The 24,799-nt window shown below is 41.8% G+C and overlaps 1 protein-coding gene across 32 annotated transcripts in view; it reads right to left on the reverse strand.

The window, feature by feature from the left end:
• GARNL3 (GTPase activating Rap/RanGAP domain like 3) overlaps positions 1 to 24,799 on the reverse strand; it is a 171,981-nt gene that overhangs the window by 66,628 nt on the left and 80,554 nt on the right. For all 32 annotated transcript variants that reach the window (XR_012424391.1, XR_012424389.1, XR_012424386.1 and 29 more), the window contains 5 exons: positions 17,305 to 17,404; positions 15,471 to 15,589; positions 10,766 to 10,830; positions 8,051 to 8,114; positions 3,692 to 3,718 (listed from right to left, as the gene is read on the reverse strand). Coding sequence is in view for 28 of the 32 variants with exons in the window: in XM_045372639.2 (XP_045228574.2) it covers positions 3,692 to 3,718; positions 8,051 to 8,114; positions 10,766 to 10,830; positions 15,471 to 15,589; positions 17,305 to 17,404 (375 nt within the window). In the remaining 4 variants the exon portion in view is untranslated. The remainder of the gene's footprint in view (positions 1 to 3,691; positions 3,719 to 8,050; positions 8,115 to 10,765; positions 10,831 to 15,470; positions 15,590 to 17,304; positions 17,405 to 24,799) is intronic.

Here is a 24,799-nt window from a genome sequence, read left to right on the forward strand (position 1 = left end):
TCTCTATGTAGCAAACAAAACATGGATTTCAGGACACTGACATCATTTTACCAAAGTGCTAACCATTCAGGAGCCTCACTAGTATTCTTTATTGGATTCCCTGCCCATCTTTGCAGCTAATAGTTTACCACTAGAATAGGCTGGAATTGGGATAAATGCTCCCAATTTTTTTTTTTTTTTTTTTTTTTTTTGAGACGGAGTCTCACTCTGTCACCCAGGCTGGAGTGCAGTGGCCGGATCTCAGCTCACTGCAAGCTCCGCCTCCCGGGTTCACGCCATTCTCCTGCCTCAGCCTCCCAAGTAGCTGGGACTACAGGCGCCCGCCACCACGCCCGGCTAGTTTTTTCGTATTTTTTTTAGTAGAGATGGGGTTTCACCGTGTTAGCCAGGATGGTCTCAATCTCCTGATCTTGTGATCCACCCGTCTTGGCCTCCCAAAGTGCCGGGATTACAGGCTTGAGCCACCGCGCCCGGCCAAATGCTCCCAATTTATACCAGTTGAGAAGCAGCAGGATTAAATAGAGTGCCTCGCCAAACAGCTCTCAGAGAAGCTCTGGAGGATCATGGCCATTGTTCACACTTCAAGAGGTCATGACAAGTGACTAGTGTCGCCTCAAGCTAATATCCCCTTAGTAAGGAAATAAAATTGAGAAATAAAGAGCTCAACAACTTATTTTTCAAAACTTGGGAGTTTCAAAAAAAGCAGAGGAGGATGCAATGAACAGTGAACAGGCGTTCTTTCAGGGGCTGGAAGTGGTGAGGTCAGGGCAGGGGGAGCGTTCACATTTCCTATCGGTACATTTTCTCTATTGTTTGTTTGTTACAACAAGCATGTGCATGCACTCAGTGGGTGCTCAATAAGTATCTGTAGATTAATGAACAGAGTAATTTTGACATATAAAAGCTATATATAATCCTAATTTTATATAAAATGTAACAAACATATATACCAAAATGTTAACAGCAGTCGTCTTTGTGACTGCAGGTGATTTTTTTCCTTTTATCTTTTGTGTATTTCTTTATTTTTAAAATTTTTACCAGAAATGTGATTATTTTAACTTTTTGCCTTTTACAAATTACACATGAAATCCATAAATTCTCCTGCAACAAACATGAACCTAAGATGGACAAAATATGGATAAAAATGTAGTCAGGCATGGTGGTATAAGCCTGTAGTTCCAGCTACTCAGGAGGCTGAGGCGGGAGGATCGCTTGAACCCAGGAGTTGGAAGTCAGCCTGGGCAATATAGCGAGACCCTCTCTTAAAAATAAAAAAAGCAGGCATCTCCCTTTGTCTGCTTTCTGCTGCATCCCACCCCAGTTCCACTATCCTGCTCAAAAGTAACTCCCACCAACAATTTGGGGTGCATCCTTTCAGCCCTTTCTTTGTATTTACATCTACATGTTCAAGAATCAGCTGAGGTGTCGCTGCCTCAGAGAAACCTTCTCTGTTCAATGTAAAAAACCTACCCCTCACTGCACACCCCACCACTGTGCATTACTTTCTTCACAGCTCTTGGGGTTACTGGTCTTACCATGTTTCTGTTTGTTTGTTTACTTGTGTAGCTTGTCTTACCCCACCAGACTGTGAGCTCCGTGAAGAAGGGACCTTGTCTTGCTCATTGATGTATCCCCAATGCCTCAAACAGTGCATGGTACATGCATGGTAGGTGCTCAATAAGTATGTGTTCAATGAATGAATGAATGAATACACATACAAATATCTGTTTATAAAAACATAATTGGGATTATATGTAAATAATGTCCCATAAGTTGCTTTTTTCAGTAAATACTATGTGGTGGAAATCTTTCCATGCCAATAAGTAAAGGTCTATGTCTTGGTCTATTTGGGCTGCTATAACAAAATACCATAGACTAGGTGGCTTAAAAACAACAGAAATTTATTTCTCACAGTTCTGGAGGCTGGGAGGTCCAAGATCAAGGCAGTAGCAGATTCAGTGTCTGGGGCGGGACCTATTCTGGGTTCACAGATGGCACCTTTTTGCTACATACCCACAAGGTGAAAGGGCGAACAAGCTCCCTTGTTTATAAGGGCACTAATCCCATTCATAAGGGCTCCCTGCTCATGACCTAATCACTTCCCAAGGCCCCACCTTCTAATACCACCACATCGGTAGTCAGGCTTTAACATACGAATTTTGGGGGGGACACAAGCATTCACACCATGGCACTCTATCTCAGTCTTTTTTGTGAGGGTGCATAGTGTATTATATATTAGTAAGTATATTTATGGGTTTTTGATATGTTTTGATACAGGCATGCAACGTGTAATAATCACATCATGGGGAATGGGGTATCCATCCTCTCAAGCATTTATCCTTTTGTGTTACTACCTTATTTTTTCTAATGGCATCATAATATTTCATAATGTATTCATTCAATCAATCAATCAATCAATCAACCACTTGTTCAACCAACAAATGTTTACTCTATACCTTCTATTTTTACTGTTCTAGGACCTTGGAACACAAAATTAAAGAAGTCTCTGCTCTCATGGTGCTTTTATTCTCATGGGGGAGACAGATAATAAGCACACAAATGAAAATACCAGCAGTAAGAAAAAGCAAAGGGGCTAAGGGTGAGAGGCAGGTGTACTGTTCTACACGGAGTGGTCAGGGAAGGTCTCTCTGAGCAGAGGTCCTGATTGAGTGAGGACATCTGGGGGACAAGCATCCCCAGCAGTGGGAACTGTAGGCTCTTTCTGAGGAGATGGAAGAATAAGGAATTCAGTATGGTCAGTGTTTTTCAGTAAACACTGGAGCTGACGACTGGAGAGGTAGAGGGGCCAGATCGTGCAGGCTCCAGCAGGCCAAGGTCAGGATCTAGGGCCTCCCTTTGAACAGGACAGGAGTTTTGAGCAGAGAGATGACCTGATTCTACATGTTTCAATAGGACAATTGGTTACTATCTAGAAACCAGAAGAGAGGGGGAGAGTGGAAGCCAGGAGAAGAGTTAGGAGACTCTGCAGGGCCCAGGCAAGAGAGGATGAGGTGGTATCCCCACACCAGAGTGGTTGTGGTAGAAGTGTTGAGAAGTGTTTGGATTAGGGATATTTTATGAAGAGATGTCACCAGGATGTGCTGATAGCTTAGATATAGGATAAGAGAGAAAGACATGGATTAAGGATTTTTCCAAGTTTGGCCTAAGCAACAAGACAAAAGATATTGCTATTTACTGAGAGGGATAAGATACATAAACCATAATTTATTTACTCTATTGCCTATTAATAATATTTTAGATATTTCCCTATGTTAGTTACATACTTAGAAAATCCAATATATTTATATTTTTAATGGCGGCAACAGGGAATGGCAACATGCAAATAAATTCAGCATTTTGTATATTAAGAGTATCCTAATAAAGCACAAATACCCTACTTTAATGAAAATTAAAAACTCATTACTCACCCTGATCATAAGCTTAACACAGTAAATGTTTCCAAGCAGATTTAAGTAGTTTGTTTTCATAGCTTTATAGCTAGATGCATAGAAAATTCTGAAATATACCTTAAAAATACATGCCAGTAAGGTCTTTCCATGCAATGTGTACCACTGTGCAAATCTACAGGGAGGTTTGGCTGAAAGCAGAGTCTGGGTTCACAGTGAAAGGAGAAGTATATTTACAAACACGGAGGCAGAGCAGGCGCAAATATTTCCATAGAAATACTCACCTCTTGTTCTTCAAGAACCAGCAAGTCCTGTCAAATAAAGTTTTAAAAGTTACATCCAGGCATGACAGTAATTATTTCATTTTCACTTGCTGTGAAAGCCAAGCTTCGGTTTTCTCACACTGACATTTTGAAAATAATTTTAAAAGTTGGTTATAGGAGCTTTGGGCGGGGAGGAACCAACAACTATGACAAAGGTGGGTGCCAAGAGTCTTGGATCTTTTTCCCCGGTAATACCATCTCGTAAGAGCAGCATGGAGCAGTAAACCTAAACAATCCTTTGAATCCCTGCTGTCGCATTCTTAACTGTGTTTGGGCACAAGTCATTTAATCTATTTGGGTCTCTGCTTCCTTCTCCATGGTCCAAGGATAGCATCGGTCTTAACCCCTGTGAAGATCACTGTCAGTGTGTGTAGAAGACCTGGTACACAACAGAGATTTAATCAACCTTAAAGTACTTTCCTTTTCATTCTCAGTCGCCCCATATAAAAGTTTGTAAACTTACTACAGGCAAGTCCCATCTTTTCCAGAACTTCTGAAAAAGTAGATTCTGGCTGATAAGCGGACACCAAAGCCAAGGCTCTGACAGGGACTCTGTGGCTGAGCGGAGGGGGAAGGAATGGCCCAGGTGAGTCATGGGGACAGTGCAGAGGCAACGAGGGTCAGGATGGAGGCAGGGAGGCTGGAGGGACCCTCACCCTCCTTCTGGCCCAGGACTCTCTGGGGAAGAGCTGTATCAACTGGAGATGTGGCAATTCTGAAAGAACTGTAAGAGGCACACAAACCTCCATTTTATTTAACAGAAAGCCTCTTTCATTCAGAACTCAGCCATCTTTATTATTTTATTCTTTTTTTGTTTTTTTAAAGAGACAGGGTCTGGCTCTGTCCCCCAGGCTGGAGCACAGTGGTGCAACCTTGGCTCATCGAGGCCTTGACCTCCCGAACTCAAGCAATCCCCCCACCTCAGCTTCCCAAGTAGCTGGGACTATGGGCGTGTACTATCATACCCAGCTATTTTTTTTGTATTATTTGTAGAGATGGGGTTCCACTATATTGCCCAGACTGGTCTCCAACTCCTGGGCTCAAGTGATCCTCCTGCCTCAGCCTCCCAAAGTGCTGGGATTACAAGCGTAAGCCACCACGCCTGGCTGTATTATTTCTGAATTCTGGGAAAAAATAAAATTATGTTATATGTTTTTTACATTGGGACTTTATGTTTGCATGTCACTGTATATGTCATTACAAAATTCTCTCTTTCCATGATCTTTCTCAACACCTTGTGGTTTTTATTAATTTTTTTATTTTTAGTTTTTATGGGTACATCAGTAGGTGTATATCTCTATCTCTCTCTCTCTCTCTCTCTCTCTCTCTCTCTATGGGGGGTGCAGTTTAATTGTTCCTGAATCAAAGATGGAGGAATTGGATCTCCAGTTAAGGTCATGTGGCCTGTAAGTGTCAGCTCTGAATTTCATGCCCAGTCCTTTTAACACCCAGGCTAGTGCTCCTTCCATGCTAACTTTGGTGAATAAGAAAAGGGTCACACCTCTCAGCTTCTCAATTGCCACTAGCCCTGCAAGCATTAGGACTGGGATGTTTTGCAACCAGTCCCTGGCCTGGCAATACAGGCTGCTCCTCAGTGGGCTAGGCTGAAGGAATCAGAGCCTTGCAACAGGAGTTCCGGTTGAGCTCAGGGCTAGAGTCTCAACACTCAGCTGTAGAGGCAGGAGGGATGTCATAGGCTGTCAGGTTACATTTATGTTGCAGTTTCTTTATTTTGGATTACGTTTGTTCAGAAGCGAATAGTCTTGCAATTTGCCCTGGTTTGCCAATGTCCCACTTAACATGATTCAGATTTTTAAAATATTCTTGTTCCTGAATTTGTGAGCATTGGAAGTCCCCTTTTTGCTGCTTTCTAGTGTGTAATTTTAGCCCAGAAGGTATAATTTTGGCTAGTAATGGTGTTTCTTAATACAGTCCTACTGGCATTGCTTTTGATGTATGCATGATTCTAATCATTAGTTTGAGGCTGACACTGATTTTTTTTCATATATATGAGATTTGGGAGAGTGATTTTACATACACTTTTTAAACCTAGAAATGTTTTAAAAATCAAATTAAGTTCTACCGGTTTTTATAAAATACCTGGTCATTTAGGAAACATCACAACTACTGGGAAACAAACTTGATGGGTAGGAGTGGGAAGAAACACACAGATACTCTGATTTCTCTATCCATTTAAAGCTAGCTTAATCACACATTGCTCCTGGATTTTGGTCAAGGAAAATGTCACTGCACTGGAGCCAGAAACAGACAAATAACATTTAAAAACAGCACCAGCCACCTTCCCTCTTTGTGGAAAGATGCCTTCTTTATAACACAATTGGTTTACTTTCTGTTTACTCTCTGGCTCCTACCATTTTTTAAGAACTCTTTCCTCTCTACCTAAAGCCTGTTGCTCAACTGTTCCTAAGAGAAATCTACAGAAATGTGATGACAGCCTTCACCCTGCATCTCTGAGCCTCACACACATGTGCAAATTCACACACACACGCACACTCACACACACAGAGGACAAGGGGAAAGTTCACAAACGGTTTCTTTTGTTAAGGGGAAAAGAGCCAAAACACAAATATAGGAAAGCATAAAAGTACCTTTTGTTTGGTAAAAACAGGCACAGAGTTTTGTGATATAAATAGGCAGAATGCTGCTATATCTTTTTTTTTTTTTTTTTTTTCTTTTCCTCTTCTAGAGAAATCAGACAGGGATGACTGAGCAGAGATGAGCTCTGCTGAGGGAACTGGCTCAGTAGCAAGAGGCAGAAAGAAGTGTCACAGAGCTGGCTCTGTGGGTTTGGGGGCTCAGTATCTGGGAAGCAGAGTTAGTGTGGGGGATAAGACTAAGGCTTAAAGAAGGATTAGGAATAATAACCTGTGTGAGTGAAGTCATAAGAGCACACGGGTACTCACATATTTATAATTCTAGTTTGTTTTAAAATTTGCTGTAAAGTATCACTTGTAATAAACCTGGATTGCTTAAAGACGCTTACAGTTTAACCTAACATACCCATTTTTGCCTGAGTTCTGTCTGAGGTTGAGGCTGGGTGTAAATACTATTTTAAAAATTACATCAAAACAAAAGATATGGGAATTCACAACTCTCTATATTTGGGGTAAGCCGAGAGTCAATAACCTTATTTTAAAAGCTAACCGTATTTTAAAGATATGCAAGCAAAAATTGTTCATGTTCCAATCAATCCTCCTCTTACTATTTACCTAAAAGCAAATTTGAACATGATGCTTCCTGCTTAAAGGTTCTACTGGCTCCCTGCTGCCTCCTGGATAGAATTCTAACCTGCCTCTTCAGCCTTTTCCCTTGTCACCCATCCCTGGCGTACCCAACTACTTCAATCTCAGCTTCACACATGACGGGCACACTATTAGTGACGGCTGTGTTTGTAAGTTTCAAAGCTAAATTGGTTATAACTACAAGACAAAAGTTTGGTTGACATTATTCTGATAAACCATCACCTAAATTATGACTAAATTTTTTTCACTCCCAAGGCAGACTGTTTTCCCTAAGAAAACAGGGATGGCTTTCTGATACCTTTTATCCTTGATGGTACCCAGTACAGTCTACTACATGAGTAAGAGCTCAATCAACCATGTTTTGATTTATTAATTTTTAAAAAATCTCTTTAATATTCCCTAACATTCCGGGCTGGGCGTGGTGGCTCACGGCCTGTAATCCCAGCACTTTGGGAGCCTGAGGTGGGTGGATCACCCGAGGTCAGGAGTTTGAGACCAGCCTGGCCAACATGGTAAAACTCTGTCTCTACTAAATTAGCTGGGCATGGAGGTGGGCACTTGTAATCCCAGCTACTTGAGAGGCTGAGGCAGGAGAATCATTTGAACCCGGGAGGTGGAAGTTGCGGTGAGCCGAGATCGCATCATTGCACTCCAGCCTGGGCCACAGAGCGAAACCCTGTCTCAAATTAAAAAAAAAATGTCTTTAACATTCCACACAATTCTATATTACTCAGTAAAAAGGGTGGCTTTTAAGCCAATAAGATTTTTCTGAATGTACACCCTGCTAGTCCGTGGACCGAGGACAACTCCGCGGTTCTCAGGAGTGGCTATGCATCAGAATCACTTGAGGAACTTCTGAAAAACACAGATACCCAGGCCCTACCCTACACCCATCAAATCAGAACCTTAGGTGTGAGGTTCTACCATGATGAGTTTTTTAAGTTGCACAGGTGATTTCGCTTTGTATCCTAGGCTAAGGATTACTGATGACCTGTCAGTTCTATTCTAACGCTGTAATCAATTTTGTATCATTATGAAGTATAAAATTTTCTGTTACCTTTTGTATTTCAGGATGAAAAATTTCCCTGGGGCCTTTCTCAAATTTGTCCAGATTCATGGCACTGAAATAGAATGGACAGGATGAGCTGCAGCATGCTGGAAACTTAAATAATATAGAGCAAGACTTGGTTCTTCAGAGAAGCTAAAAAGTAGCCTCTAGAAAAATCACAGCTGTTTTCCCTAAAGGGCCTGACACTCACTCAGAAGATACAAATCAACAAATGAGTGATCAATGAACAAACAGATGAAGGTAACCAACACCACATGTACTTGACTTATATAACTGGCTCCTGGTGACACTCATAAGAGAAGGAGAGAGAGATCAGGAACATCTGTTTCAGGTAACCTTGGCTGCTCTTCCAGATTCTTATTTTTATTTACTAAAAGTGATGAATGTAATTAAGCTTTAACTGAAATTTCTATGCCACATAGGGCAAAAGACCATCCTTAACAAGACTTTTTACAATGTTTTACTTTGGACAAGCAACGTAAATTCCCTTGAACCTAAGTTCCTATAGAGGTAAAACAAGGAGATTGAAATAGATGATCTCTAGAGTTCCTTTCAGCTAATATTCCAATATTTATAAGTGAAAATTAAAAATAATACCGAACTTCTAGAGTACTTACAACACACCAGACACTGTGATAAATGCTTTTCATGAATTGTCTCATTTAGTTCTTATGAGGCAAGTAATATTTTAGCCCCATTTTAAAGATGAGGAAATTGAAACTCAGAAGTTAAATAACAGGATAAAAATCTGGTAAAGAGCAGAGCCAGGACTTGAATCCAGGCTTATGTGACTCCATCGTATTTATACTTTAATTTCCTTTTAAGTTTTCGAGTTCTCATTCTTGTAACAAAAGAAGATAAAATCTTTTCTTCTGCTGGCAGCAACTATAGAATGTGTAGTTTGTCATATCTTTAAAATCTTGCTGTACCTTGCTCTGGCTATGAGGGTGTACTGAAAAGCTAAGCCTTGCTCATACAACTAAATGAAATTGTAACAAAACGAAAGGCCTAGTTTTTAAACAGAGAAGAAAGGAGCTAGAGTAAACTTCTTTTTAGAAAAAAGAATTCACAGAAATCTTAAACCGGTACAATTTAAGGTATTACTCTCCAAGCAAATTAAGATTTATAGTTTCTTGAAAGCAGCAGGATATTTCTGTGCTCAGGAAAAATGTTAGCCTCTTGGTGGAGAGGCTTAACTCAGGCTTTAGAACTGCTCAGAAGAAAAATCAGAAGGCACAGAGCAGACAGGAAGAGGTCTGCAATCTAGAGACCAAATTAAGCTTGAAAGTGTGATATAACGTTTTTCACTTCTTAATCTTGGTTCCTTTTTTTTTTTCCTTTTTGAGATGGAGTCTCACTCTGTCACCCAGGTGGGAGTGCAATGGAGTGGTCTCGGCTCACTGCAACCTCCACCTCCTGGGTTCAAGCAATTCTCTCACTTCAGCCTCCCGAGTAGCTGAGACTACAGGTGTGTACCACCCCACCTGGCTAATTTTTGTATTTTAGTAGAGACAGGTTTCATTATGTTGGTTAGGCTGGTCTCGAACTCCTGACCTCATGATCCCCCTGCCTCGGCCTCCCAAAGTGCTGGGATTACAGGTGTGCGCCACTGAGCCTGGCCTTGGTGCCTTTTAATCAGCCAGATGCAATCCCCAACAGATACAGTCAAGTTTGTCGCTGTAAGAGCCATTTTGGTAAGGATGAGTTGTGGCTATTACGTGTCACCTGGGAACACTGGAAACACATCTACCACCAGGTAGCTGCAGATGAATAGAGAGGAAATCACCAGGGCTATGAGGTAAGCTTTGTCCTTCACACAATAGGGCATTAGTGGTTAAACAGCCCAAGCTCTGAAGTCACAGGACTCCAGCTCTTGATTTACCAGCTCTGAGCTCTTCGTCAGATCCCTTCACCTCTCTGAGGCTCCAATTCCTGATAAGTGGAGTGGAGATAATAATAGATCTACTGTGTGGAGCTAGTTTAAAGACTGACTCAGAGAACATTCATAAAGCATTCAGCACAGTGCCTGACAAACAGAAGCTACCATTACTATGATGTAACATCTTAGCTGGTAACAAAGCCACAGGCTGGATCCAAGTGGTGGCAATCCCTAGGGGAGGCTGCCACCTAAGATAAGAGAGAGATGAGAGGGAGGTGGGAGGGTGGGGGCACAAGAGGCAGCTGAGCAGGCAGCAGCCAGATGTTCCATCCATTTAACGTTCTGTCTGGTGAAGAATAAGTACATTCTTTGCTGACATCTGGGTTTCTATTTCAAGGTGGAAAAAATGGAAGGAAAAATATTACTTGATTATCTTTATAAAACTAAAGTATCTGAGTGCGTGCAAGAAAAAAGAAGCTGGCAACTAATGTAGTATGGAGAGATGTCTAAGAGCAATGCTCAAAATCAGTTGGACCTGGACTCAGGCCTTGGTTCCACTACACACTTGCTTTGTGATCTTGGCGTTCTCTCTCTGAACCTCTATTTCCTCATCTATAAAATGGGCACAGTCATAGCACCTGCCCTACAGGGTTGTTGTGATGATGACATGAGGTGATGCATGTCATGCCAAGTGCTTAGCAAAATGTCTCACACACAGTCAAGGCTCAAGACAATGGAAAGTTAACATCAGAATGATTACAGGAAAAAACAGTGTATAAAGGGCTCCAAATCCACGCATAGGCTTTCTACCCATTAGAACTCACCTTAAGATGGACTTCACAGAAAGAGTTTTTGTGGGACTGTAGGGAAGGCATATTTTCTGGGTACCCTGGAAAAGTCCAAACATCAAATCAGTGACAAGTTCTACAACTTCCTTCTCCAAAAGAGCCCCTCTGGCCATTCAAAAGAAACCCATGCCCAGTCTTTCTCCTTTCTCCTCAAGGGGCATGTATATGAATAAACACATTCTATGACTGAAAACAATCTTGCTCAGGTTTGATAGCGACTTCCAGGCTGTCTCCACCCCAACATGTATGGATTTCAGCATGGCCTTCAACATACAGGTCTTCAGTGTCTTAGGTATTATGGAGAGCACCTGAGCCATCTGAACCAGATGAGAAGGGAATTTGTTTTTCTGGTTTTTTTTTTTTTTTTTTTTTCTGGAGACAGAGTCTGGCTCTGTCACTTAGGCTGGAATGCAGTGGTGCGCTCTCTGCTCACTGCAACCTCCGCCTCCTGGGTTCAAGTGATTCTCCTGCCTCAGCCTCCCAAGTAGCTGGGATTACAGGCATGTGCCACCACACCCGGCTAATTTTTAGTAGAGATGGGGTTTTGCCATGTTGGCCAGGCTGGTCTCAAACTCCTGACCTCAGGTGATCTGCCTGTCTCAGCCTCCCAAAGTGCCGCGATTACAGGCATGAGCCACTGTGCCTGGCTGGGAATTCGGTCTGTAAGCCAAGCATCAAATAAGCCTCAAAGACCATAAGACAACAGTCTCCACATGTTCAATGGGACCCAAAAATAATGTCTCCCAGTCAAAAACTTTTGGAACTAGAAATCTCCTGAATCTTTCAGAGAGGTTTTCATAATGCATGCTTTTATATTTATCTGTGTTTTCTTATTTAAAGTCTCTTTTCTCCTAAATGAGTACCAACTATGACTCATTCATAGGAATACTCAATGAATATATTTTGACTAAAAAGGGAAAGAAGAATTGCCTAACTGATTCAGTCTCACATCCACACCACCCGGAACAGATGAGTGCTATTCTCTTCCTAATCATCTAAGAAGAGGTGACATAGATTTAGAATCCACAAAGGCTTCACACTACACAGTTAGCAAACGGGATTATCATATACTGTACATTTAAAACTTTCTTCCTGATTTTGACTAGTAATAAAATTGTCATCACAAACGGCTAGAGGAGGGTAAGAATGTTTCTTTTAGGGAACAGGCAAAGAAATGTGATTTTTCTTGTGCTATTGGGATATACCTGCCAATTCATCTGTCCAAGCTCTGAACAATAGCAAGGGAGAGAAGTTCTTTGAACTTTCCAAGCCCACGGTCTCTTTGCATAAACAAAACTTTTATGCCTACACCCTCGGAGGCCTGCTACTCTCAGCCCTCTCCAGGCCAGGGAGGAGGATGTCTTTGGAGCGGAGGACGAGAAGCTGCACTAGAGAGAGCCCTTCTTATGGGTTCTCCATTAGCCATGGAAACTGGGCTGGGCTTTTCTTTTTGTAGTTTGTGTTACAGATATTAAATTTCTTTCCAATATTATAGAGGAATATCAAGATAGAAATGCATGTTTTCTGATTCTACAGATCCTTCCCACTGAAACCCGAGTTCTTCTGGGGCTTTGCTTTTTAACTGGCCCCAGCCTACACTGCATCCCCTGTCTAGGAGATTGTCTTGAATCTGCCCCTCTAGCTCAGATCCTACCTTGTCTACCTTTTCTTACCCAACACATCAAAGGCAGTTTTATTTTTATTTTTTTTTTGTAGTAGGCAGGGTCTCACTATGTTGCCCAGGCTGGTCTCAAACTCCTGGTCCCATGTAATCCTTCTGCTTTGACTTCCCAAAGTGCTGGAGTTATAGGCATGAGCCACCATGCCCAGCCCAAAGGCTTTAAAGAGAAGCCTTGGCTTTAAAGAGAAGCCAAGGGCAGCTCAGGGGAAATGTGTGGCACAGCAGAGGGCTCTAGTGCTGCACTGGGTGACAGTGACACCTTCGTGAGCTGCCTATGTGGGTGTGAAACCCAAGGCTCCTGGGATTGTGGGTTTGTGTTTTTCTTCACCACAAACTGGTAGAACTCTTCCTATCTCCTCCCTTTTGTAGCTTCCAGAGTCAATGTTCAAGAAAAATGGTTCTGTGTTCAGTGGAAATACCAAATGCTCAGATAGAGTCAAGTGCATGTACATATCAGGCAACACTCAGTGAGCACAGTTAAGATGCAGAAGTGTACGTCGAAGATTACCCTGTAACAGGTGTGTGTGTGCAGGTGTGTGTCTACATGGACGGATGTCTAGAAGCCTGTTGCAGTGATTATCTCTGAGTAGTTGAATTCTTTTCACTTGCTATATTGTTTGGATGGAATTTTTACAATAAATACAAATCATTTTTCATATTTTATTTGTGTGAGCCGTTTCTGTATATTTAGAAGAAACACAGTAGAGATATGCAAGACTGCATAGAGTTATATGTTTAGCTAGTTGTTTTCTCCTTCCTCCCTCCCTCTCCCTCTCCCTCTTCCTTTCTTTCCTTCCTTCCTTCCTTCTTTCCTTCTTTCCTTCCCTTCTTCCCTTCTTCTCTCTCTTTCCTTCCTTCTTTTTCTTTTCTCTTCCTCTCTCTCTGATTTTGTAGCAACAGGGTCTTGCTCTATTGCCCAGGCTGGAGTGCAGTGGTGCAATCATAGCTCACTGCAGCCTTGAACTCCTGGACTCAAGCCACCCTCCTGCCTTACCTTCCCAAGGAGCTGGGACTACAGGTGTAAGCCCCCATGCATGGCTAAGTTTTTATTTTATTTTTTGTAGAGACAGGGTTTTGCTATGTTGCCCAGGGTGGTCTTGAACTTCTGCGCTCAAGTGCTCCTTCCACCTTGACCTCCCAAAATGTTGGGATTACAGGCATGAGCCACTGTGCCGGGCCTAGCTAGTTTTATAACTGCTTTATAACCTAGAAGATATGTGCTGGCAGCTGGGAGTGCGAGGGCTGAGTCACATACTTCTGTGGACTTCCCATAGCCTCTAGCACTAGTTTTAGGCCAAGAGGGGCTTAATAACTGACCCCTTGTGCCAATGCTCACTTTTGATTTCTCAGTTCCTCCCTCCCTTCAGCACTTCCATCAACGACTGGGAACCCTCTTGCTGTCTTTGACACATAACTGAAGGCCAAGGGAAGAGGTGTTGGGTGAAGGCACTGGCACTTCTCATCATGCCCTACCCCTATGCTGCCTTCACAGCAGTCCTGGGGTTTAAATTCCACCTCCTTGACTTCTCTAATACCAGGTACGAGTAACCCTTGTTTGTCTCGCATTTGTTGCTATGTCTACCTGGAACACTCCCTGATTCCCCTTCTACTCGCCAAATGACTGGCTTCCTTCCATCCTTCAGGCTTCTGTTTGCTGGGCGCCGCCTCAGGAGGCTTTCCCTAAACTGTCTCATCTAAGCAGCGCTCCTGCAGCACGCTCTGTCATTCTCTGTCTTCAGAGTGCTTATCACAACTTATGTCATACAGACAGTATCTTTGGAAATTAAAATAAGCAAATGTTCCCCCTGTATTTGTCTCATTCTGTCTCCTCTCATACATGGCAGTCATCTCGGTGAGGATGTGATTGCTACTTCCTGGAGGAAGAAGATAGACATTGAGAAAGTCCACTCCAGGAAGGTGGAAGAAGAGGGAAACCTACCCTCTCCTGCCTTGAAGGGAGGGAGGGAGAGGGAGGGCGAAGGAGGGGTGGGAGGGAGGAAGGACCGGGGGAAGGAAGGAGAGAAGGGTGGAAGGAAGGAAGGCCGGCCAAGAGGTAGATGCCAGGGTCCTTGATGCCCCCATGCCAAGGACAGGCTTTGAAGGCATTGTGGGATGCTGTAAATCTGTCAAGGGAAGACCTGGAGGCACTTGAGAGCATTTGAATCAGAGGCCCCTTCCCGGGCATGGCCTTGCACAGGAATCTTAAGTCCAGGCAGCACCTGGTTTGAACTTGGTGAAGGGTAGCAACTCAGTGGCTGCAAGTGTTAATGACCAGAAGTATGACACACGCAGGCCTATGGCAACGGTCCTGCCTCCTCACATCTGACCTATGGTTCATAGAGGATGTGCCCCAGGAGGGGATGGAGAGCTTCTGAGAGATTCAGAGACTAGCGGAGACCTGGGATCAGGACAAGGAGTGACTTTACAACAAGAGGCAAATAGTTGGCACCATGGGTTTCAGGGGCAGATGCTTTCCAATGACCCAAAAGAGCCAGAGGAATCAATTATATTTCCGTGGTCAGGAGTTCAGAGGTTGGATTAGTCACTCCACAATGGAAATCAGACAGAACTCAGAGCGCCCATGTGGATCCATGGTTCTCCTCTGCGACCATTAGGTCTCATAAGCCCCCTCCCATGTGCACAAATACCAACCGCAAGAGGAGCAGGAGGTGGCAAAAAAATTGGAAAGGCTTGATTCTTTGCCCAAAAGAGACAGAGTCATCTCAAAGAAAATATTTAAACCAGAAGAGACTAGAATGCTGTAATTGGCAAGCATAAAATAAATAAGTTTTTTTTTTTTTTTTTTAAAGGCCAGGAAACAGTCTCCTGGTGCAGAAAATAAGGTGCTTTGGGCAAAGGCACTGTCAACTTCTCAGAGGTGAATCACAAGAAGACTATGAGGCATGCCCTGGAAGAAACTGGCACACAGTTCCCCATCACAGGGGTTATCTCCTGAAACTGATGCATAAATTTTGCATCAAGTACAAGCCACATACTTACTGTTTTTCTCCAAAGAATTGCACGGTATTGAGGAACACGTTGATTATTTTGGTCAGAAAGGGTCACAGACAAGAAGAAAGGACTCTTCTCTGCATCATTTCCAATGTAGTTCTGATGGACTGGAAAAGAAAGGTTTAGAGCAGTGAGAATGCAACTGATCCTGCCAGTCACAGATGGTAGAGGACACTGCAGGTGGTGTCCAGCCCTTCCCACATGCTCAGGGAACAGTAATCCCAAAGCCAGCTTGGGATGGACCTGATCTCTCTCGGGGGATCATGCATTCTTCTTCCCCTTGCTTGTGACTGGTTCAGGAATGAACATGTGATCAAATTCTGGCCAATGAGACGGGAGGAGAAATCTGCCACGGGGCTTTTAGAGAGGCTTCCTCACTTCTAAATACTGCCTTCTTCTTCCTCTGGACTGGTGGAGTCTAGAAGTGATGCCTGGAATTGCTGAAACCATCCTGTGACCCTGAACCTGGCCAGCCCAAGTGCCAAGTTGCCACACTAAGGATGCAGAAGCAGAAAAAGGGAAAAGGCCTGGGTCCTTGACATTACTGGGCCTCTGAATCCCCCAACCCCAGGGCTTGCCCTGCCTCTGGGTTTTTTGTTATATCCTTTACTATTTGTGCCAGTTTGAGTCAGGTTTTCTGTTACTGCACCTGAAGGCATCCAAACTCATGGCACCATTTTTCTCTAAAGTCCTCACTGCTCTGAGCACTACTTACAAGCATTTGGGAAGATGACGGCTTTCCTGCTGATTTCCTTTTTTTTTAAAATAAATGCTTCTATATCCCCCACACACCAATAAATTTTGCCTGGCCAAAAAAAGGAACTTCTTACAATAATACAGAGTCAGATTTCTTTAAAGGCATCATTTAGGTCTGCTCACTCTCATTTTGTCATTCAAGCATCATATCTACAAATGAATACATTAGCCTGAGAAAAAATTTCTCTAACTCATTTTGAATCCCAAAATAGTGATTATTCTTCCATTCCCCAAATCTTTTGTAATTAGCCACACTCCTGTTTTCCACCTTTCAGTATATTTTCACTTGAGCCCTTCACTTTAAATGTACATAGCTATTAATGACTGAGCTGTTAGTATGTGTCAGGCACTGGGCTTAGTGTTATTCCTGCATCTCACTGAAACTTCCATTCAGACCTATTAGATGTGCACTCGTAATATCTCCACTTTACAGAAAGGAAAACCGCGTCTCAGAGAAATGGAGAGTAGCCAGTGTAAGGTCCTTTGATTAATAATGGCAGGATCAGGATCCAAACCCATATCATGAGTGTCTTTGCCACTGTATCCCCATTGCTCTGCACATTGCCTGGCATGGAGTAGGTGATAAATACTTGTCATGGTTGAATGTATGAATGATGCCAGAGTCTACAGTCTAATGTCTCTCTAGTGCTATACAGGCCCTGGAGCTCAGGGAACCAGTTATCTCCCTCATTGCCTTGAACTAAGTATTCAAAACCCAATACAGACAGGGCAATTGCCTTGTTAAGTCTAAAGTTGTTTTTCCACCCTGGAAAATTCGTCTTCTCTCTCAAATCACTTTTTCAGATGAACTAATCTCCTTTAGCTCTCCAGGAATAAAAATGCCTGTCCATAAAAAAAGGAAACTATGAGCAAAAACTCTTAGGGCTGAGACTCTGAATTGGATCTTTTAATCTACAAAGCTTACTACTGACCTTGAAGTGAAATGCCCTGATGTTAGTGTTTCTAAAATGGCTAGTTTCACTCATATAGGATACCAGAAATTATACTAACACTAACTTCCATTTTGAATACCCTTTCTTCCCTACCACCACAATAGCATAATTACCTTGTCCCAAAAAATATTTGAAATACCATCTGGTGTGGTATTCCGGGTTCTCTAAGTGCACGTCTGTTCTTCGCCAAGTACCAGGCAGAGCAGTTGCATTCTGTAACGGAACAAAGTTGTGACATTAAGAGGCTTATTCAGAAAGAACACATGAAGCTGGCAATGAACCAGAGGCCAAAGAACCAGAAAAATCATTGTTAAAAGCATACGCCGAAGGGCTGTGGCTGCATGTTCTCATTCGAAAAGATACCCTGTCTAAATTCACATCGTGGAAGCATCCAGGAGGCCTTTGGGGTGTAGGAAAAATAACCAGTGAACCAGTGAGTTCAGCTGTTCCTAAAACGGGTACCAAGTACCTCTCCTTTCTGGGCTGAAAGTTCCACAATATTTGGGAGTTGGTGCCCCCTAGAAGAACCCCCTTCTTTTTGTTACCCCTGTAATAGGTACAATTCATCTAGAATCCATCCATGTTTTGGTATTTTTTTTGTTTTTTTTTTTTCCCCACGCATATACATATGTATTTTTCTTAATAACATGAAATTATATTGAATATATTTTGTGGCTTGCTTTGACAATAACTTTTTTACATGTCAATAAATATAATCCTATGTTATTGGCTCTATACCCTTTTATTTATATAGATATAACTAATAATACTGGACAATTAGGCTGCTTCCAATTTTTTTGTTATTGTAAATAACATTCATCATCTTCTAATTCCACGTTTGCATACTTACTTGTTCAATTATTTCTTTAGGATAATTCTTAGAAGTTAAATTGCTTTGTCAAAGGGTATGTACATTGTTGGGGGTCTGCAACACAATGCCAATCTGACATCTAGAAGGACTGACACAAAATTATAGTTCCACCAGCAATGGCTGAGGGTGCCATCTTCCCTATACTGTCAACATTGCCTCTTTACAATTTAATGGCAAAATGTAATCTCAACGTTGTTTTTATTTGTGTTTCTTTGTATACTTTTTTTTTTTTTTTTTGAGACGGAGTCTCACTCTGTTGCCCAGGCTGGAGTGCAGTCGTGCCATTTTGGCTCACTGCAACCTCCGCCTCCTGGGTTCAAGTGATTTGCCTGTCTCAGCCTCCTGAGTAGCAGGGATCACAGGCGAATGCCACCTTGCCCGGCTAATTTTTCTATTTTTAGTAGAGATGGAGTTTCACCATGTTGGCCAGGCTGGTCTCTACCTCCTGGCCTCAAGTGATCCTTGACCTCTCAAAGTGCTGGGATTACAGGCGTGAGCTACCACGCCTGGCCTGTATGCCATTTAGATTGTAGCTTTTCTTCATATTTTTATTGGTCATTTATAATTATTTTGTGGGTTACCTGTTTATGTCCTTTGCCAGTTTTCTGATTATTATATTCTTTTGTGAAATCTTTGAAACAGATTGCAAATAATTTCTTCTGATCAAATTTTTGCTTTTAAACTTGTTCTATGCTATTTTTGGCCACATAGATGTTTTAAAATGTTTGCATAAGCAAATTTTTCATTTTTTTTCCCTTTATGGCTTTTGCCTAATTAGTATCAAAAAGTCCTCCATCCCAGCATTAATGAAACTGTTTACCTCTATATTCTTTTAGATGTTTCATTTTTATAGTTCATTCCTTATCATTTATTTTGATGTATGCTCTGAGGTAAGGACCAATTTTCCCCAAATCATTTGTCAATTAACTCAGTTCTACTTATTGAACACTCTATCATTCTCAATCCTTATAAGGCATTAAATTACTGTTTACAATAAATGTCTGAAACTTGCATCGTATCGGCTGAGACTGTGTTAGATGTCAGTTTTCCTGCATGACTGATGTCACTCTATTGCAGCTTTGTTGACATCTCCATTGTGCCACATATGTAAGACAGACCACTGAAACATGCTCTCTGACTTTGACATGCCTCTAGCGATTTACTAGATGTCTGTGGTCAGTTTCTTTATCATGCTGAAGATGTTTCCTTCAATTAGAAGTTTACAAAGAGGCTTTTCTCAGGAACGAAAATTAAATTTACCAAAAGCTTTTTTCGGGGGCAACTATTGAGAGAACAGGTTAAATGGGGGGAATCATAGTATATAATGTAACGAATGAATCACGAATATAGTAATAGCTCTTCTGGCATTGAAAAGTTCTTAATTTCTGGAATGCACCCTACTAGGTCATAGTATATTATTCTTTTAATAGACTGCTTGACATTAACAAATGATTTATGTATCATATTTGTTTGTGTGATAGATCTATAGGCTTCCTTTCTATTTGTGTTTCTGTCATGCTTTCAGGGTTATGTTACCTTACAAAATGAAATGGGAAGCTGCTCTGGAAATACTGACATGCATTGAGAGAGTGCTAAATGCCAAGTATTAGGCTAAGTATTTTATATTCATTATCTCCAGAACCACCTATCAACCTTATGAGATAGATTCTCTTTTATCCCCCTACTTTCAGATGAGGAAATTGAGACTGAGAGAGTTTAAACATGTTGCCCAACGTTACAGAAATAATAAGTAGTGGAGCTGGAACCGAAACCGGTTCCAATTCCAGAGGTTTCTTCTTTTATCTTTTTTTATCTTAACCATTACGTCTTCTTCTGTGTCCTTTTTTATGTCCTGCCTTTTAAGCCTATTAAGGAGTAAAAACGTAGGTGAAAATTTTAGTATTATTTTGCTTTTATCATATTTTCTGGAATTTAAAAAAACTAGCTATTGCTACATACATATACATTTTTTTTTTTTTTTTTTTTTGAGGCGGAGTCTCGCTCTGTGGCCCGGGCTGGAGTGCAGTGGCCAGATCTCAGCTCACTGCAAGCTCCGCCTCCCGGGTTTACGCCATTCTCCTGCCTCAGCCTCCCAAGTAGCTGGGACTACAGGCGCCCGCCACCTCGCCCGGCTAGTTTTTTGTATTTTTTAGTAGAGACCGGGTTTCACCGGGTTAACCAGGATGGTCTTGATCTCCTGACCTCGTGATCCGCCCGACATATACATTTTTATTTGGAAATAATTTTAAATTTATATAAAAGCTGAAAGAATAAGAGCAGTGTAAAAAAGCATGTTTGCCTTTTACTTACCAGATTTGTCTACAGTTAATGTTTTACCCCACTGGCTCATTTGTTCACACCACCCCCCACATACAAACATACACACATATACAATATTTTTTCTGAACCATTTAAGATTCAGATGTAAAATAATAGCCTTCATCCCTAAATACTTCAATGTGTATTTCGCAAGAGTAGGGCTATGTTCTTACATAATCACAGTAGAGCTTTGTCAACTTTTCTAAGTTTAACATTGATACCATCTGTATTCCAATGTTGTCAATTGAGTCAACAATGTCATTTTAAGCATTTTCTCTCTTCAGTACAGGATCATTTCATTGTTTCTTTAGACTCCCTTCATCTGCAACATTTCCACAGACTCTTTGTCTTTATGACATTGACGTTTTTTTTGGCTGTCACTAGTTTTTTTTCTTTCCAATTTGTATTTTAGGTTGGAGGGGGTGCATGTGCAGGCTTGGTACATGGGCAAATTGTGTGTTGCAGTGGTTTGGTCAACAGATAATTTTGTCACCCAGGTAATCAGCATAACACCCAATACGTAATTTTTCAGTCCTTACCTTCCACCCCTGTAGGCCCCAGTGTCTATAGTTCCCTTCTTTGTGTCTGACATCGACATTTTTGAAGAATGCAGCATCTCCCCCCCTCATTCTGGGTTTGTCTGATGTTTCCCCAGTTAGATTCAGGGTAGGCAGACTTGGCTGGAATACCATGTAAGTGAGGTTTGTCCTCAGCTTATGATATTTCAAAATACCCATCTGTTCCTCAGTGTTGATGTTAATTTTGATCACCTATTCAAGATATCACCTCTTAGTTTTGACCTTTTGGTGAAAGCGTATCATTGGACTTTGTTCCTTGTAGGATTTTTGCATGATTCAGTATCAACGGTTATTTACTTTATAACCATGAACTACTGGCAGTCTTCAGGCCTTTCCACTATGCCACTGCAGGGCACGCAGCGATGGCATGACCCACCAGCCCGCCTCAGGCATCAGCTGACCAGACACAGGGGGAGTCCAGCCAAGGAAGCTGGCCTCAGCCAGACTCCACAGTAGTTGGTATCATGGTCCCATGGCCTCGGATCCTAGGAAGCTAGAGCAGAGCCTAGAGAGTAAACTCTTTTTTTAAAAATTTTTTTTATTTTTTGGATTTTAAAAAAACTTTTATTTCCTTGATACATTAAAAACTTGTTAGCCTTATTAGAAAATAAAGATTAAACAAAAATCACCTGTATTTTCAAATTAACATTTTCATGTATTGTTTCACAATTTTCATTTGCATATATAAAGATCATACTATGCATCCTATTTGGTATCACATTTTCCCACTATGATTATTAATAAATACGTATTTATATCATAACAACTCCATGTATTTACCACATAATCGCACATTATTGTGCTTGATCAGTTGCCTATCAGTTATTTTTCTTTGTTCTACTAAAAGCAACACTGTCATGAACGTCTTTCTCTCTCGCCTAGAGAGTAAACTCTTAAGCTGTCATCAGGACATTTAAACCTCTGGGGCCTCCAAGAGATGCGTGGATGGCACAGAGAAGTTTCTTTTAGGTAGCAGCAACAGATCTTAGTTCTGTGCTTCTCAAATTTGTTAAAATGTGCACTCTTGGGCCCATTATAAACTTCTTCCTTAAGATCTCTATGAATGGGGCACCAGTATCTGTTTTACAAGTGGTTCTGATGAAAACTGAACTTTGAGAAACAATGCTCTACGCCAGTTCTAAAAGAATCCAGCACAGAAAGGGGGGTATAAACTTGGATGGGGCAAAACAAATATAACTTTATTTTCCCTAACTTCGAACTAAAATTTAGTGTTTCATTCAGTTATGAATACATGCAAAAAAACTATAGAATGGACAGTCCTGGTAACCATGCTGACGAAAAAAAAAATCAAAGACATTTTCAAAATTCATTATAGTGATTGCAGATATCTCAAAATACTGTTTACACTCGTCACTCTTCAAAATTACAGTATTTATGAGGCCTGCTGCTAGATTTATTATTTAATGTATTTTAATTAATGTATTTATTTTTTACTGAGACGGAGTCTTGCTTTGTTGCCTAGGCTGGAGTGCAGTGGTGTGATCTTGGCTCACTGAAACCTCTGCTTCCGAGGTTCAAGCAATTCTACTACCTCAGCCTCCCGAGTAGACAGGATTACAGATGTGTGTCACCACACCAGCTAATTTTTTTTTTTTTTTTTTTGAGACAGAGTCTCGCTCTGTGACCCAGGCTGATCTCGGCTCACTGCAAGCTCTGCCTCCTGGGTTCACGTCATTCTCCTGCCTCAGCCTCCCAAGTAGCTGGGACTACAGGTGCCCACCACCACGCCCGGCTAATTTTTTGTATTTTTAGTAGAGATGGGGTTTCACCGTGTTAGCCAGGATGATCTCGATCTCCTAACCTCGTGATCCACCCACCTTGGCCTCCCAAAGTGCTGGGATTACAGGTGTGAGTCACTGCGCCTGGCCACACCTGACTAATTTTTGTATTTTTAGTAGAGACGGGGTTTCGGTCTCGAATTCCTGACCTCAAGTCATCCGTACACCTCAGCCTCCCAAAGTGCTGGGATTACAGGCATGAGCCACCACATCCAGCCTACTTAATGTATTTTAAAATCATATTTATTACTGTATCATAAATTAGGTTTCAAAAATCCTGTCGATAATTATTTCAATAAACTGTTTTCCTTCGTAATTCTATGTATTTAATTTCATGTCTTCTGAAAAGGGGTCTACAGGTTTTACCAGATTTCCAAAGGGATTCAAAGGCATGGAAAATGACCTACAAACTCTAGACTTCCAAAGCACTTGCATCTGTCTGCCTCCCAGAGATCAGAACACTGCCAAGTACCGAATGGAACACCACAGGGAGGCGCAAGGCGCCGCTCAGCATCTCAGAGGGAGAGATGGGACTCCAGAGGCAGTGGCATGCTGAGTACCAACTGTCAATGTGAGGAGTTTTCTTTAATGATGAAAATTCACTGGGCTGGGCATAGTGGCTCACGCCTATAATCCCAGCATTTTGAGAGGCCGAGTTCGGAGGATCACTTGAGGCCAGGAGCTCAAGACTAGCCTGGGTAACACAGTTAGATCCTGTCTTTACTAAAAAATAAAAAAATAAAAAGTAGCCAGGTATGGTGGTGTGTGCCTGTAGTCCCAGCTACTCAGAAGGCTGAGGTGGGAGGATCACTTGAACCCAGAAGGCTGAGGCTGCAGTGAACTATGATAGTGATACTGCACTCCAGCCTGGGCAACAGAACAAGATCCCGTTTCTAAAAAAAAAAAAAAAAAAAATTAAATTAAAAATTAAAATATATTAAAATAAAAGTTACCTATTTCACTTTCCTCTTCACTGAATACTTAACCAAAACACAGGGGAAATAACCCAACTCCAAAAATGTTGTGAGTCTCGCAGAGCAAGACACTTCCCATCCCTTGCTAAAACCACATTTGATGTGGTGTAAAGACAAAAATGCATGCAGGAACTGACAAAAGCAATGGAGACTAGGCAACAAAAAAACAACAAAAAAATCCTGCTTTTCCCGGGACCCTGAAGAAGAACTCTGAACACAAGCTCCAGGTTCTGATGATGTGTAGAACTAGTGGACAGTAAAGTGCACAAAGAAGTGTACAGCCGAAGATTTTTTTTTACATTTACACACCCTCATAACCATTACCTAGATCAATACAGAAAATATTTTCAGTATTCCAGAAGGCTCCCTTGTTCATTTCCCCAGTCATTACTCAAGCACATGCCAAAAGAGAACCACTGTCCTAACTTCTATCATGGTGGATTACCTGCTCTTGAGCGTTACAGAAATGAAATCATATGATGTGTATTCGAGTCAGGCTTTTTATCCTTTGTCATTTGGTCTGCGACATTCACCTGTGTCACTGGTGTGGCAGTGGTTCGCTCTTTCTCACAGCCATGTAGTAGTCCACCGGATGAATACCACAATTTATGCATTAATTCTTCCACTGATGGACATTTGAATTGTTTCTGGTTTTTGGCTATTAATAATAAAGCCACTGGACGGGCTCAGTGGCTCACAACTGTAATCCCAGCATTTTGGGAGGCCGAGGTGGGTGGATCTCCTGAGGTCAGGAGTTTGAGACCAGTCTGGCCAACAGAGCTAAACCCTGTCTATACAAAAAATACAAAAAATTAGCCGGGTATGGTGGCGCATGCCTGTAGTCCCAGCTACTTGGGAGGCTGAAGCACGAGAATCGCTGGAACCCGGGAGACAGAGGTTGCAGTGAGCCAAGATCACACCACTGTACCCCAGCCTGGGTGACAGAGCAAGACTCTGTCTCAAAAAAAAAAAAGAAAAAAAAAAAAAAGAATAAAGCCACTATGACCATTACTGTGTCTGTCTTTTGGTGGATACAAGCATTCATTTCTGTTGGGTATACATCCAGG

Source organism: Macaca fascicularis, chromosome 15 (genome assembly GCF_037993035.2).
Source record: "Macaca fascicularis isolate 582-1 chromosome 15, T2T-MFA8v1.1".
Taxonomy (NCBI): domain Eukaryota; kingdom Metazoa; phylum Chordata; class Mammalia; order Primates; family Cercopithecidae; genus Macaca; species Macaca fascicularis.